The sequence below is a fragment of the Panthera tigris genome, chromosome C2 (genome assembly GCF_018350195.1).
Source record: "Panthera tigris isolate Pti1 chromosome C2, P.tigris_Pti1_mat1.1, whole genome shotgun sequence".
In the NCBI taxonomy this organism is placed as follows: domain Eukaryota; kingdom Metazoa; phylum Chordata; class Mammalia; order Carnivora; family Felidae; genus Panthera; species Panthera tigris.
In genome coordinates, this window is record NC_056668.1 from 48,026,272 (window position 1) to 48,044,299 (window position 18,028).

At 36.1% G+C, this 18,028-nt stretch overlaps 1 protein-coding gene across 13 annotated transcripts in view; it reads right to left on the bottom strand.

The window, feature by feature from the left end:
• The window catches only part of LOC102970387 (ABI family member 3 binding protein), a 257,824-nt gene that overhangs the window by 6,918 nt on the left and 232,878 nt on the right, over positions 1-18,028 (bottom strand). For all 13 annotated transcript variants that reach the window (XM_042998592.1, XM_042998593.1, XM_042998589.1 and 10 more), the window contains one exon: positions 14,497-14,605. In XM_042998592.1, coding sequence (XP_042854526.1) covers positions 14,497-14,605 — 109 coding nt within the window. The remainder of the gene's footprint in view (positions 1-14,496; positions 14,606-18,028) is intronic.

Sequence of the window (18,028 nt, forward strand, 5' to 3'; positions counted from 1 at the left end):
GGATACAAAAATGCTGATTTCAAGGAGCACATGCACCCTAATATTTATAGCAGCACTATCAACAACAGCCAAATATGGGAGAAGCACAAATGTCCATTGACTGAGGAATGGATAAAGAAGATATTGTATATTACCTAGGATATTACTCGGCAATCAAAAAAGAATGAAATCTTGCCATTTGTAACAACGTGCATGGAACTAGAGTGTATTATGTAAGTGAAATAAGTCAGAAAGATACATATTGATGTCACTTATATGTGAAATTTAAGAAACACACCAGATAAACATAAAAGGAAGGGAAGGAAAAATATGAAAAATGGAGGCAAACCACGAGACTCTTAAATACAGAGAACAAACTGAGGGTTGCTGGAGGGGAGGTGGGTGAGGGGATGGGCTAAATGGGTGATGAGCATTAAGGAGGGCATTTGTGTGGATGAGCACTGGGTGTTATATGTAAGTGATGAATCACTGGGTTCTACGCCTAAAACCAATACTATATGTTAACTGACTTGAATTTAAATAAACTAAAAAAAGAATAATGAGGCTCTTCATCATTGTACTATTACCATCTGCTTTACAAACTGCAATGAGGATTAAAACTTACAGGGATTTTAGTGAGAGACTGCACATCAAAGCATTTTGTAAACTTATTAACTGACAGAAGGTACCATTATCATTTGCAATAAAAGGATGCCAATAAAAAATCATCCATACCACTCATTTAAATAAATTGCATGGACAAAGGATGTTTGGGCATGTAACACTCTAGAGATTAAATTCTTGCTCAGAGGCCTGAGGACCTTTAAAAAAAAAAAAAAAAGGAAAAAGAAAAAAAAAAAAAGAAAACATACCACTATGGTGAATGGAAAATAGAAAAAAGAAATAACAGATATGTGGACTTTGATTTAAGTGGGTAATGCATTCCACATACCAAGCCATTGCCAAAAGCCCTGTGCTTTGGCCAAGTCTGATTGCTGGAATCATCTCCACGTCTTTCTATTTCACAGTTATTTATACTTCAGCTTCATTTGTAGCATGGCCACAGATGTTCATAAGCTACTTTTTCTTCTTGCCAACATCTTATGATACTTGACACGTTTTGGAGAAATCACTTAAAACTAAGTTTAATTAACAGTAGGGAAACTAAAAGGCACATATTTTGAGGTGAGTAAACCCTATATAAAGAAAATATTTGAAGAGGCAAAATCTTTCTCAAGAAGCATATTTTATGAGATTTGTAATAGTCGGTCTAAGAGTAGTGTCTCAGAGAAAATGCCAATTGCACATAGGGAATAGGCATAGAATGCTATTTAAAATTTTCATAGAAGAAAATTATTTTTGAAAGAATAACACTTTAAATAGGTTTGAACAGGGGTGCCTGGATGGCTCAGTCGGTTAAGCGTCCGACTTCGGCTCAGGTCATGATCTCACAGTTCGTGGGTTCGAGCCCTGCGTCGGGCTCTGTGCTGACAGCTCAGAGCCTGGAGCCTGCTTCACATTCTGTGTCTCCCTCTCTCTCTGCCCCTTCCCTGCTCATGCTGTGTCTCTCTGTCTCAAAAATAAATAAACATTAAAAAAAAATAAAAAAAAAATAGGTTTGAACAATCAAATTAAAATGTTACAAATACTAGAACAAAGTCAAAGAAATGAAAATGAGCAAAAATAAGGAAATCTGATTATTCCAGGGAATACAACACCTAACTATAGATTCCAGAAGAGAGAAGAGGGTAAAAGGTGCAAAATTATCCTAGAAAAGTAATTTCTCAGAGCTGAATGACAGGTTTCCAAATTTAAAAGGTCTAATGTATGCTCAGCAAAAGAAAAAGACAAAGAAAAAAAAAAAAAGACTAACCAAAGCACACAAGTTGAAAATTTTCAGAGTATTGGGATAAAGACAAGATCTTAAAATGTTTCTGAGAAGAGAGGTGCTGGGTGGCTCAGTCAGTTAAGTGTTCGACTCTTGATTTTGGTACAGGTTCTCATGGTTCTTGAATTTGAGCACCGTGTCAGGCTCCACTCTGACAGTGCAGGAGCTGCCTGGAATTCTCTCTCGCTGCCCCTCCCCTGCTTGTGTGCATTCTCTCACAAAATAAATAAATAAAACTAAAAAATAAAAGTTTCTGAGAAGAAAATAGGTCCCAAAGGATCCAATCCAGACTCAGAATGACATTTGACTTCTTAGCACTTGAAGTTAGAAAATAGTGGAACAGTGCCTTCAAAAGTCCTCATTTTAGTTTAAAAATCTGTCTGCCTAAACAATAGTATCAGTAAAATGAGGATATTTTCAGACATGTAAAAACTCAAAAATATTATCTTCCATAATAAGCTATTCTAAAGATCGATTTCTCAAGGAACACCACAAAGTGAGGGAGTAAAAGAAGTAAAAGGATGTAGGAGTTAGGGGAGTCAACATAGGATAGAAGCAAAAGATAATTGGCGAGGGATTCCAGAAGATGCTGCCTTGAACAAACACATGGAACAAGGAGATGACATATTTTGCCTTTTTGAGACGTGGTCAGTCTAGAAATATGGATTTAATTAACAGGAAAGATAGCTAAATTAATTAGAAATCGAAGATAATTGACTAAGAAAGTGAAAGAGGAGGCTTTTGAGCTCCTCTCCTCCCACAGGCACATCAAATGTACAGCTGTATATGGAGTTCTCTCTGAAAAATCTAGAAACTAGCTGAGCAACCCATACACATTGGGCAAATGAAAGAACACTCACATTGATATGGGTAGGAAAGGCTGAGACACACTCTTGCCATAAACCCGCTTCTTGGCACGGTGTCCTACAATTGGAAGAAAACCCTCATTCCCACCTTCTCCCTGAGGAGTAAAGGGTTTGGACCTCACATTTAGTACCCCAACTTTTATTTTATTATTTAAAAAAAAATTTTTTTTAAACATTTTGTTTATTTTTGAGACAGGGAGAGACAGAGCATGAACAGGGGAGGGTCAGAGAGAGGGAGACACAGAATCTGAAACAGGCTCCAGGCTCTGAGCTGTCAGCACAGAGCCCAACACGGGGCTCGAACTCATGGACCGCGAGATCATGACCTGAGCCGAAGTCGGCCGCTTAACCGACTGAGCCACCCAGGCGCCCCCAGTACCCCAACTTTTAAAACTCCCATCTGAGGGATGGGGCCCATAAACACCCAGCTCTGACGTCCAAAAGGGCTTGCATTCACAAGTCCCATAGGACAGTAACCAAGAAGCAGTTCTTAACCAGCTAAACCCCCAGGACTCAACAAAGAGGGAACAGGCAAAACCACTCATGTACCATCAGCCTTTTCCTGAAAGAGGTTTATTTGCATGTGTTAAAAGCTGTTATCTGAGGGCCAGGCTTCTAACTATAACACATATGCACTGGTTGGCTGTAATCCTCACCAAAGACTGGGAAACTGGTGGACATTTTCCCTGCCCCTTCCCTCTGGCTGGAACAGTAAAACCAAGCCTCCAATATCTCCTTGGAAGGAGTTTGCACAAATTTCTGGCACCCCAGCTTTTGTGGCTGCTGTTCAAGGAATGCCTCCCTGTACCCCCAACTCCGGTTGCCTGGCTCTGAGAACCAACAAGGCTTGCATTCTTCAGTCCCATAATATTGTAGCACACAAAGCAGTTAACAGGTACAAGAGCACTTCTACCCAATGACTATATCCCAAGCCAAGCACAGAGGGAGCAGGCAAAAATGCCCATCTTCCAGTGTCTCTCTGGAGGGGTATTAAGTAAAGAGTATCCCAGCTGCTATCTGAGGGTCCAGTTGATAATCAGTCTGCATCCAGGTCGTGACTGCAATTCTCACCTTTGGGACATTGATGGGTTTTAGAGCACCCTCAGCTACTGTGAGCCACTAACAACAAAGAAGTTGATTTGGACAACCTCAGAAGTTTGAGGGACAACTAGAAGCCTGGGCTGGGCTGATTGAAGAGAGTCATTTCCTATACAAGACCACTGTGCCAACACTGGGAGAAGTGGGTGTTTTTTCTAATATGTAGAAATGAACAAAGAATCAAGGAAATTGAAGAAACTGAGGAATATGTTCCAAACAAAACAAGAAAAGTCAACAGAAACAGATCTCAATAGAGATAGTGATATATGTGACAGTTCAAAATAACAGTCATAAAGATGCTTACCAAGATCAAGAGACAAATGCAAGAACAAAGTGAGAATTTCAACAAAGAGAGACTATTTAAAAAGTACCACAGAGAAAACACTTAGCGGAAGAATGCAATAACTGAACTGAAAAATTCATTACAGTTCAGTATCAGACTAGATCAAGCAGAAAAAGGATCAACAAACTTGAAGACAGGGCAGTGGAATTCATCTAATCAGAAGAGCCAAGAATGAAAATGAAAACAGTTAAGAGACATATGGACACCATCAAGGAGACCAAGATATACATTATAGTGGTCTCAGAAGAAGGAGAGAGAAAGAAAGGGGCAGAAAGCTCATTCAAAGAAATAATGGCTAAAAGCTTTTGTTAAAACCTGGGGAAAGAAACGGACATCTAGATCCTGGAAGTCCAAGAAGTTCCATATAGAAGAATCTACAGATATCCATACTGAGATACATTATAACTAAGCTGTCAAAAGTTAAATACAAGGAGAAAATCTAAAAGAAGAGAAAAGCAACTTGTTTCATACAAAGGAACTTCCATAATACCATCAGCAGATTTTTCAGGAAGAATTTTCAGGCCAGAGGGAGTGGCCTGATATATTCAACATGCTATAACTAAAACAAACAAGCAAAAAACAAAACAAAACAAAACAAAACAAAAAAAACAAAAAAACAAATTAACCAGCAAAATTGTCCTTCAGAGTTGAAGGAGAGGTAAAGAGTTTGCCAAACAAAAGCTGAGAATTTATCACCACTACACTGGCCTTGTAAGAAATGTGAGAGTTCTAGCTGAAACTAAAGGATGCTAATTAGTTATAAGAAAACATCTAAAAGTATAAAACTCACTGGTAAAGGTAAATACATAGTTAAATTCAGAATACTCTAATCGTGGTGCAGTAAATGACCTATAACTCTAATTTGAGGGTTAAAAGAGAAAAATATTAACTATACTACAACAAGTTGTTAACGATTACAACAATGTAAGGAAAGGTAAATTGACATCAAAAAACAATGTGGAGGGGAGAGAAAAATGTAGAGCTCTTTTTATGTTTGAAGTTGTTATTAGTTTAAAACAGACTGTCATAAATGTTTTATGTAAGCCTTATGGTAACAAAAGCAATAACCTATAGTAGATACGCAAAAGATGAAGAGAAAGCAATCAAAGTATGCCACTACAGAAAATCATCAAATCAAAAAGGAAGAGAACAAAAGAGGAAATAAAGAAACAAAAGAATTATAAAACAATCAGAAAACAATGAGCAAAAATAGGAATAGTAAGTCCCTGCCTGTCAATAATTAACTTTAAATGTCAATGGACTAAATTCTCCAATCCAAGCATGTAGAGTGACTTAATAGACAAAAAATAAGAACCAAGTAAATGCTGCTTACAAGAGCCTCACTTCAGCTTTAAGGACACACACAGACTAAAGTCGAAGGGGTGAAAAAAAGATATATCATTCAGATGAAAAGCAAAAGAAGCAGGGGTACCGTCTAGACAGATAATTAGTAATGAAATATTGGACTTAAACTACACATTAGACTGGACGGATTTGACAGACATTTACAGAACATTTCATCTGAATACATATTCTCAAGCACACATGTAATATTCCTCAGGATAGATCATATTTTAGGTCACAAGTCTTGAGAAATTAAAGAAAACAAATCAAATCAGGCATTTTTTTTTCTAACCATAATGGTAAGAAACTAGAAATCAATTATATGAAGAAAATTGGAAAATTCACAAATACATGGAGATTAAGCAATATGCTCCTGAACAACCAATGGGTCCAAGAAGAAATCGAGGGTAATTAAAAAATATCTTGAGACAAATGAAAATGGAAATGCAATATACCAAAACTTATGAGATGCAGCAAATGCAATGTGAGGAGGGAAATATATAATGGTGAATGCCCACATTAACAAAAGAAAGGTTATCGATTAAACAACCCAACTTTACAGTTAAAAGAACAAGAAAAAGAACAAACTAAGCCCAAATTCGGTAGAAGAAAGGAAATGACAAATATCAGAACAGAAATAAATTAAATAGGGAACTGGAAAAACAATAGAAAAGATCAATGAAACTAAGAGCTGTTTTTCCAAAGATAAATAAAATTGACAAGCCTTTAGTTAGAGTAGCTAAGAAAAAAGAAGACTGAAATAAAATCCTATATGAAAGAAGAGACATTACAACTGATTCCACAAAAATCCAAAGGATTGTGAGACTACTATGACCAATTATACTCCAACAAATTACATAATGTAGAAAAAATGATATATTCCTAGAAACATACAACCTACCAAGACTGAATGATGAAGAAATAGATAATCTGAACAGACCATGATCAAATGGGATTCAGTCCAGGGATACAAAGACAGTTCAATGCCCATAAATCAATCAATGTGATGCACCACATTAACAACATAAGTGATAATTTATATGATCTCAATAGATGCAGAAAAGCATTAAACAAAATTCAACATACTTTTATGACAAAAACTCTCAGCAAAGTGGGTAAAGTGGGAATGCTTCTCAACATAATAAAGGGCATATATGACAAGCCCACAGCTAACATCATACTCAACAGTGAAATGCTGAAAACTTTCTACCTAGATCAAGAACAAGACAGAAATGCCCACTCTTGCCACTTTTATTTGACCTAATGCTGGAAATCCTAACCAGAGCAATTAGGCAAGAAAAACAAATATGAGCCATCCAAGTCAGAAAGGAAGAAGTACAACCATCTCTATTTGCAGATGACATGATATTATATATAGAAAGCCCTAAACACTTCACCAAAACTCTGTTAGAATAAATAAATTCAGTTAAGTTGTAGGATCAAAAATCAGCATACAAAAATCAGTTGTGTTTTTATATACCAACAATAAACTTTCAGAAAGAGAAATTAAGAAAACAACCCCATTTATAATAGCATCAAAAAGAATAAAATATTTAGGAATCATTTGATCTAAGGAGGTAAAAGATCTGTACACTGAAAACAATAAGACATAATTGAGGAAAACACAAATAAATGGAAAGATAATCCATGTTAATGGATTAGAAGAATTAATATTGTTAAAATTTCCCTCTTATCCAAAGCAATCTATAGATTCAATGCAATTGCTATCAAAATTCCAATGGCATTTTTCACAAAAATTGAACAATCAATCCTATGATTTGTAAGGAACCATAAAAGACCCAAATGGCCCAAGCAATCTAAGAAAGAACAGAGCTGAAGGCTCTATGCTGGATTTCCAACTGTATTACAAAGCTTCAGTAATCAAAAACAGTATAGTATTGGGATAAAAACAGACACATAGATCAATGCAACATAATAGAGAGCACAGACATAAACTCACACATATATGGTCAATTAATTTATGACAAAGGAGACAAGAATATACAATTGGGAAAAGGACAGTCTCTTCAATAAATGGTGTTGGGAAAACTGGACAGCTACTTGCAAGAGAATTAAACTGGACCACTATGTTACACCATACACACAATTAACTCAAAATAGATTAAATACTTAAATATATGATCTGCAATCATGAAACTCCTGGAAGAAAACCTTGTGGGTAATCTTCTTGACATTGGTCTTGGTGATGATTTTTTGGATTTAATACCAAAAGTAAAGGCAACAAAAGCTAAAATAAATGAGTAGGACTATATCAAACTAAAAAGCTTCTGCATGGCAAAGGAAGCCACCCTGTAACTGCTTGTTGGTTTGAGTGGTTTGGTTAGCTAATTTTACCCCTATGTAGTCTTGAAATATTTGAGCCCTATTCAGGTGGGGCTTCAGTCAGAGGGAAAGAAATGGAAAAGTAGAATATGAAAATATGAGTAATAGGTCCTCAAATAGGGAAAGAGAAATCCAATCAATTAGTTATATGAGCATTTCTGGATACTTGCCATATGCAGACATTGTATTCACCTGGGAATATAGAGAAGGAGCAAAAAGTGGCAGAGCTGGAGGGATACTATTAGAGGATAAAAGAAGTTCTAATCAGGGCCAAAGTCAGAGGAGCAGGGTATCAGCAGGCATGAGGTATCATCAACCAGTTACCAAGCATGTCCTCATGGACATTCTTGTATCTCTCATTTATACAGGGACAAGAAATTCCAGATCTGGGCTGCGCTCCAAGTCTATGGTATTGCTAAGAGTTTCTGGCATGCCCCATCCCCCGCCACACCCCAGATACTAAGTAATTCTAAATGAAAAGTAATTAAAAGAATATGTTTATGTGAAAATAATTGCTCTCTTTATAGATTGTTGGAGTTCCATGCTCTTAGCTAGCCTTTTTGCCAGAAGAAAAGTTGTAAAACTGAGCAATCCCTTCAATTTCTTTCTTCAATGGTGAAATTATTGATTGTTCTGCTGCCTACACCTACAATAAAACTCAGTAAAGTGCCTAATGCTCTAGTAGCTTATTTTACTCCTTGAGAAAAGACGTTTAAAAGTTAATACACAAATGGGGTGCTTGGGTGGCTCAGTTGGTTAAGTGTCCAACTTCAGCTCAGGTGATGATCTCATGGTTGGTGGGTTTGGACCCCGAGTCAGGCTCTGTGTTGACAGCTCAGAGCCTGGAGTCTGCTTCAGATTCTGTGTCTCCCTCTCTCTGTGCCCTTCCCCTACTCATGCTCTGTTTCTGTCTCACAAATAAATCAACATTAAAAAATTTTAAAAGAAAGTTAATATACAATCTTCAGGAAACAGAACTACACAAAAACACTACGAATAAGGGTATAATGGCTATTCCACATGCCTGCTTTGTTCAGCCAGGTTTATAGTTTATGATAACTTGCTGCCTCTATTCCAGTTTACTTTTTGAGCCAAGATTTTATTAAATCAAACAACATAAACAATATTCCTAAACTGTCTTTGTGTCAGCTATAGGAAACTTTAGTATGTTTTAATTTTAGAGGGAGAACTGTTCTCTAGAATCCTCCCAAGCTACAGAGGACAGAAGTACAGGAATAAGTTAAGTGAACTTGATTTAATTACCAGACAGAATACATTTTGCGTGGAAATTGCTGGGCCACATGTAAATCTGGTACACGCAATGGATTCTTTAGTTTTTTAGTCAAGTGAGGAGACAAGGGCTCACTTGAAGAGATTATAGGGCTTTTTGTTTGTCTTTACTGTATAGCAATTATGTGTGTCCATCTATATTGTCCAGCCTACCAATGGATTATTCAAATATGAGATAGAAACAATTTGTCTGAAAACAAATTGGAGGCCACAGACACAGACTTAAAGAAAAATGCTTTCTCTACTTCTGTAATAGAAGGATAATTCGACTTGCTGTAAGGCTTAACCTAGCTTTTCATTTTAATGTCAGTTCCAGTTTCCCACTGATTCTATGCATGTCTTTGGATATCATAAGAATGTATCATTTTAGAGATGGGAGAGACTTCAAGATCAATTTACCTCACACTCCCTGTCCCCGTAAGCAGTGGTACAAGACTTACTGTTTAAGTCATATACTTTGTCAGTTCTTCTGCTCACAGAACTAAAAATAATCATAGTTGTCTTTACACACAAAGTGGTTGGCTATAGATTGGAGAGGCTCTTCTTACTATTTTTCTTTTAGCTCAACACAAGCCACACACTGAGGTTTCATGATGGAAATAAATGGAAAATATATACTGGGGAGTGGGCTAGGTGGGTACCGATTCAGGTGGACACCAACATATCTGTATCATCTGACTAAATAGTTATGGCTCCATTCCAACACCCCTGTTCCCTGTGCACATATATGACCAAAGCCCATTGTGGCTGCAAGCATCTGTTGGCAAGGCTGGGGTAGTCCCCACTGTGCCACCTTTGGAACTACAGCCTGCTGGCCCAGAGCAGCCTTGGGGCTTCACTCCCTACAGACAGAAACATCTCACAACACATATGCAGCCAAACTGTTCTTCAGCAAGATAGCTACTGTCCCTTCCTGTGGCTATTTTTTGAGCTTTTGCAGAAGAGGTAAAAATCCTGGCTAAAATGTAAAAACAGGCAGGGAGAAGGTGATGATACACTGTGAGAAGGAAACGGTAACACAGTCCACTGTGCTTTTGGTTCTAGTGTGTGAACATTTAAAAGTTTTACCTAAAAAGCTCTGGGGATCTATTTTCTCTGCATTGACTCTCTTGGGTTAAATGTTCTAATGCCAAGCTCTACTCCACCCATTTCAGTGTGTAATAAATGATTACCCTGTAATTATCACCTGTTTTTACATCTCATGATTTTTAGTCAGGACAAATCATGGAAAATGATACTAAAATAAATTATATACATGTGTCTCCTGAAATTGGAACACAGTTACAGTAATTCTTTCGGAATTTATTATCTTCTAGCTTTTCAAATAGGGTATCCCAGAACCTCATGTTGGGGTGGTGGTGGTGATGAATTTTACCAACTATAACTCAAAGTTTGCCTGTTGGGAATTCAACAGGCACTGAAATGTGACTAAAGTCATTCTTTACAGGTAATAAAAACCACCTGGTGGCTGCATGCTGTACATACTTCCTCTTTATTTTATAGCATGTCTTTTATTAGCATTAATCTTGGATCATGGCTGGGCAGAAAAGATATAATGGAAAGAAATCTTGCCTTAACAACTTAAGATAGTATGGAAAAAGCTTACATCGAAAAAACCTACAAACCTAAATTTGGAACTCATAATTTTATTATTCTGGCTGTAACCTTGCTGTCAGTAGTAACTTTAAGGACTACTTGTATTTCACCGAAGTCATGCACATGGACTTGATTTGAAAGAACGATACTGTTGTTACTCTTTCTTTTCTTGCCATCCTGTTCTATTCAATTCTATCCTTTACCGTCAAGTTCTAGTCTCAAGTATTGCAGGAGGCCTTCTCTTCTCTTCTAAATTGCAGAACTTCAGTGTAAGTCCTATGTGATCTTTTATGCTGTCTTGTGATGCTGTCCAGCTGTTTCATGGCTGTTAGTTTTGTTTCCCCAGGTGCTTCTAGGCTTCAGAAATATCAGATTAAATGAAATAATTTGACTTCAAATTATCCTTACTTAACTCATGAAGTTATTTTGATTAATAGAGGTTTCAAATCATAATTTTAATATTTCAGCTGAAAACATTTTTTTTGCTCATTAAGTGGACAAATTCATCTCTAGCATACCTGTTAAGAGAACATAGAATGCATTCTTACTCACTGGGGTCTGGGATCTACTAAACTACTTGAACACCACAAGGCTCCACACATTGTAGACTAAACAATTTTCATTAGAGCACCTTTATATCCATGTGTATTATATCTGCTCCCAGTGGGGAAATGCTTTTCAAACTGCTGATATACAACTTTTAAATCATGACCCATTAGGGACTATCAGTATAATCCTGGTCAAATCATATATATGACTATCAACAGTCTTTATGTCTGAACTGGATTTCATTCAATTATATGAAACTCTAAAAATAACATAAAATAAGCCAAATACAGACACATTGAGTGGCCCCAAATTTATGCCAACTGGAAAAACTTGGCATGGGATTCTGATTTCAGGGAATCCTACACTTAAGATTACTTTTTCCCAAAGATGATTCCAGAAAGGGCCTCCTTTGAGCTTTGCTTGTCTTGAGATGAGGATAGTTTTAGGGGTCCCTCCTTTGAAGACCCACTGATGAAGGACAGGAGTGACAAATGAGATGCATATCTTAGGGTGAGATAAAGGGGACTTGGCTGTAAATTCCAGAAACAATTAGTATAATTCCTACAACTGACATAAACTCCAGAAACAATTAGCATAAGTCCTACAACAATTCATAGCAGAAGCTAGCTGTGAACTCCATGACTAGTCCTGTGATTCCAGAATGAAATGCAGCTTAGCCCAAAGGTACGTTTGTCTTATGCACCTATTTGGCCAAATAGGCAAGATGCCAAAATGGCACTCTTGCAAGACATTATCAAAAAAGTTCTTTTTGTTAGCTTTATTCTACCGACTGTTACTCGTTACAAGTAGCTCTAGTATCAAAAGTGATTATTCCAACTAAATCAATGTCAGGAAAAAACTAAATTTGAAGTTGGAGCAAGTCACTCCCAGTAAGCAACTTTCTGGCTCTCCCCATCTCTTGACTAAGTTCTCTGATCTGGCAGAGAAGGCCCTCCACAACATGGCTTCTACCTCTCGTTGCTTCCACTGCCTCTGTTCACTTTTCACCTCTCACACTCATGGAAGTAGCTGATTGTTCACTGCACACAACCATACCATTTGGGCCTCTGCTCTAACATATGCTAGTTTCTCTGACGTTTCTTTCCCCTACCACAGTTACCTAGCTAACTCCTTCCTGCTCTTCATTTAAGCCTCAGCCCAGGTGTCACCTCCTCCACAAAGTTTTCCCAATTTCCCCAGACTTTGCAAAGTGTCACCCACTCTGTGCTCCCCTTGCAACTTGTATATATTTTTGCCAGAGCTCTCACTATTTTGTGTAGAATAATCAGTTACTAAAAGACTACCCCACTACCTCAAGTCCTCAAGGACAGGCACCATGTTTATTCAGTTTTGTGGTCACCACACCAAGCACACTGTTGGCACTTAATAAATGTTAGCTGAGTAGAAACACAAACCTGTTACAAACAAATCAGGTTTAAAATGTCACTTAAATAATTATTTTCTACATCTGATCATGAGTCATAGGTGAACTTTGAAGGTGAAGATTTGAAGGTAGCCTAATTCAGAAAAGGAACACAATATTTAGAAATTAGATGCTTTTCAATGTTTTCAGTATATTAAGTGGCATAAAAAGCAAGAAACTATAAAGAAAAAAACTTCCATGTTCTGTAAGCCCAAATTCACCTCTTAAAAAGTCCAAATTAAATAACTTTTTCTTCTTTACTCTTCCCTTAAAATATGTTATGTTAAAAATAGTCTCTCTCCCTGTTAATCTCTCTAAGGAAACAGAACCAAGATCATCAAATGAGTTTTTACTGAAATACATGCTTATTTTGGCTAACTTAAATCCTTTAAAAAAATTAGCAGTTGTAAAATTTTCCATATTACAACTCAAAATAGAGAACTTTAAAGAAAAAAAAATACCTGTGGAAAGTATTATATTTATAGTATAGGACTACAGTTTATACACAGCAAACCATCTAGAATTAACTAGATGCTTCCTTTTTTTCATGAAAAGATTATCAGTTTCCTTGTTGTCAGAACTTTACTAGGCTCTTTTGAATATCATAATCAATACCTGATTCAATTCAATCAACTGATGACAATGGAAGATAGAAATAAAACTTATGAAAAAATTTTCTAATGCTGGAGTTCCAGTCTTTGCCTCTGCTGGTCTTTATCAAGCTATGAAGTATTCAGGAAACTTTATCAAGCTATGAAGTATTCAGTCTGGAAAAATTCCTGATTGTGTCTCTCTGAAAATTGATCTATGTTGCTTGGTGCACTAGAACGTAAAGTGTGAAGATGTTTTTGTTTTAACTGAAAGCATAGTTTTCAAATAGTGTCTTGGAATTTGAGGAAAGAAATTGATTTTCCACAAAGAGTGATATTTAGTCCCCAAATGAATTTAGTACATATTTTTTTAAAGAAATGCTTGGCTGTATCCTTTTGAGAATTTCCTTGAACAATAAATTTGATGATTTAGCCATGTAAAACAAAACAAAACCTTCCCTATTACATTTCTAGAAGTGCATAAAGCCCTTATTTTTCTTCCAGTACAGTGAGCTGATAAAATGTTGGATATTTTAGATTTAAAAAGAAATGACAAAACCATACAGTCATGTAAACAACCAGGTACCAATAGGTAATAAGGGATGCCAAGAAAAATTGTTTATTATAGAGCATCGGTAATAATATATGTGTCTATTTTCAAAAATGGATTCTCATTTGTTTATTATAAAAAGACCCAAAATGAAAGACCACTATGCCTGGGAATGGTCTGTAGTTATTTTAAGCATTAACTATCACAAACTTTCATCTACTTTTGTTACATAACTTTTATATCCTTGCCCTCTTCTTTCCAGCATGCCAGCCAAATTCTTCTGTTTCACATTTAGTTTACATCCTACACACTCCAGTTGTGTCTCATCCACAGAATTTTCCTTCTCTCCATTTTGGTATTTAATATCAACATTTGATATTAATGATCCTCTATTTTTCAATGTTCTCCCCTATAGTGTTAACTTACAAGACCATCTTGTCAGCTCTTGTATCCCCACCAATAATTTGTGTATTTGCAAAACATGACTCTAGAGGTACCTACTCCTATGCACAGAAAGCCAAAGAATGAAATGCAAACTACACTGTCCCTTAAGACAGAGATGGATGATGTCATTTCATTCCTTTGGTGATGATTTATGCACTGTCAGAATTCACCTGTAAGAGCACAGGTGGCTTACCTTGTATCTGGTTTTAGATTTTCTACAGTGGAGAAGGTTTGATTTGTAATTTGAATGGACTTGTTCTTCCCGCTGAATGTCCCATTTTCTCTGGATATAACTTCATATTCTGAAAAGTGAAAAAGCCAACAAATACTTGTCTTTATGTCCCGGCTGATTTAATTGCTCTTAAGGCTAACAGCATCATAAAGTCACTCTCATAAAAGTGAGCAATTTAGATTGTAGTTACTGAGATGTACTGATCTTATACATTAGCAATTTGCAGATAGGGATGGCCAATGGATGACAAAGGTCCCAAAGCATTTTGGGAGTTGCTCATTGATCACATCTGCTTTCCCTTTACTGGAACATGAAAGGCTTGGTAACTGTGAAGACTGATGATGAACCTGTGGTATCTTTGGATACTGGTAACTAATGATTTTGCTAGGCAAATCAAATAGTCTGTCATTGTTGAAAAACCCAGTGTGGGGAAAGTGCTGTATGAGAAGTGGTACTTAAGTAGAAGGCACGTTTCTTCTCTGTGGGGCTTTATTATATTGCTAGGGAAAAGACCACTGCATACATGGTTCTGTTGCAAAAATATATCTATATATCTATCTATACCTATTCCTATACCTATATCTATACCTATACCTATATCTATATCTATATCATCTATATCTATATATCTTTGGGTTTAAAACCATCCAGCAAATAGCAGTTAACCAAATAATGAGTGACAGTTCATTATTGGGAACTATAGAATTATGAAATTTTTCTACCTACTGCTTACATAAGTTACAAAAGATTTGTACCTACTGCTTACATATGCCTCCTTGAAAATAATCCTTGTTTTTTAAAAAAATCATTAAAGTATGAATGGAGATCTGCATAAATTTCACCTAAAGACATGTTTCTATGAACTTGCAGGGCTAATCAAGAGAAGGGCTTTCAGATTCAGAACATAATTTATAAATTTGTTAATTGGCTTTTCCACCTCTTAATTGGAGTTTAATGTATGTGACAAGGTCACACAGAAGATTCAAAACTTGAAAAATAGAAAACAGAAACAAACCCTACTCAAAATCAGCTCCATAAGTGTGAAGAAATATACAAGTGGTAGCCATCAGGAAAAGTGGGAAAAAGCCACAAAGGGTGGCAATTTAGTGGGGATTTCTGCTATTAGCACTAAGACCAAAGGTGGGAGATGGAGACTGGAAGTAAAACTCAAACTATGGAAAGACTAGAAGACATAATCATCAATTTTAATTTGGGAAGGATTTTTAATGGTATATTTTAAAAATCAAAAAAGGAGGATGGCTCTTTCTGATTAATTCTGTATGACGATCCTTCTAAAAATTGAAAATTAAATCAGAAGGCAATGGCCATTGTATCTGGATATGTTAGCACAGCTACCAAAGGACTAATGGCTAGTATTTAGTGTTCTTTTCTCAGAAACTTCTGTTCCTTAACCTATTTATGTTGGCGTTCTATTCTCAAAGAGGATAGAAAGGGAGGGAAGGGAAGGACCTTGAATTCAAATATATCCATTTTATATGTTTCTCAGCTGTGAATCAGTATTTACTAGATAGACAAAGATGGGAGTAATTAAAATGGATTTTTAAAACTGGAAACTGCTTGTTGGATACATGGTAAGATATGCTACTGATGAGGAACCCAAAACACTCATGACTTTTCTATTAAAGTTAAGGTATGGGAAAGGCTAGTCCAAAGGATAGAGGAGTGCTGTTTTGGAAGGGCACATGCACCCCAATGTTTATAGCAGCACTATCAACAATAGTCAAATTATGGAAAGAGCCCAAATGTCCATCATCTGGTGAATGGATAAAGACGCATATACAGACCAACACACACACACACACACGTATACATACACAATGGAATATTACTCGGCGATGAGAAAGAATGAAATCTTGCCATTTTCAACAATGTGGATGGAACTAGAGTGTATTACGCTAAACAAAATAAGTCAGTCAGAGAAAGACAAATAACATATGACTTCATTCATATGTAGAATTTAAGATACAAAACAGACGAACATAAGGGAAGGGAAGCAAAATAATATAAAAACAGAGAGGGGACAACCCATAAGAGACTCTTAAATACAGAGAACAAACCAATGATTGATGGATGGGTGTTGGGTGGGGGGATGGGATGGGCTAAATGGGCAAGGGGCATTAAGGAGGACACTTGTTGGGATGAGCACTGGGTGTTATATAAATTCTACTTCTGAAAACATTATTATACTGTATGTTAACTAACTTGGATTTAAAATTTAAAAATCTATAAAATTAAAAAAAATAAAAATAAAAGATAAAAAGTTGAAAAAAACCCCAAAAGGACACTACATGACTCATTGAAAAGTGACAGACCAAGCCATTTGCCCTGATCTCAGTTTGTAAAATGTAATAGCTCTTCATAGTGTTGCTTGTGGGGATTAAACTAGGAATATATGGAAAGTGCTCAACAGTATTTTGCATGTTTTTTCAACAGGTGGTACCTATTATTATTACTTATTATCCCTGAGTTGTGTTTAAATTTGAAAGATTTCAGTTGGAAAGACTCAAGTGTCGCTTCGTCACCCAAAGAAAAATTTGTATGACACTCCCATTGAATTTGCATGAAAGCAACCTCTTTCAAGAAACATCTTTGGTGTGGGACATTAATCAGTGACTGTGTAATATTCTTTTTAATATTACCCCAGACTCAGTACTAGAAACTCTTACTGAATATCTTCTCTAATTTTCTTTTGACTGAGTTTTAAATGTTCATTTAATACTATTTTCATCCTGAAAGATTCAAGTTTTCAAAATGGACACAGAAGTTACCTTTGTAATTAAAAAACATATTTAGAATTTCAGAATTCTAACTTCTGAATGTGTATTCTTGGGCCTTGTAAATATATTTTTCATTTGTAATGCTTTAAAGAAATAGTAGCTTTTTCATAAATTCACTATACCATAAAAATGGAACATTAATGCTTGGAATGAACATTTATAGACACATTCTGATTATATTTCAGAAAGTAAAGACAGCCACTTAGTATGTGTCCATATTTCTCACTTTAAAATATGGGGTTTTATTTATAAATTCCTTAAGAGTAAAGATATAAGGAACCTATAAAGAAGTAACACTGAATAAATGGTCTTTTCCCCACTCAGAGATTATTATTGCCCTATTATGAGATGATTTACTTAATAGAAAAACACTATTATAAAGGTTGGGAAATCACATTCTGGTCATGAAAATAATAATGGTGACACTATTTCTACCAGTCCTACTATTGCTACTACTGACAAACATTAATTTAACAGCTTCTAACTTACACTGTACATTCAAATTCTGGTTAATTTTTGTCCTCATGATAAGCTGATTACAATGGAAGTTGTTGTTGTTGTTGTTGTTGTTGTTGTTGTTGTTGTTGTTACAAATAAGAAAACTAAAGCAAGGAGGTAAAGTGCATACCCAAATTGCATATAGAGAATACAGCTAGTCTGGGATTTAAATCTACGTTGGCATGCTCTTGGCATAT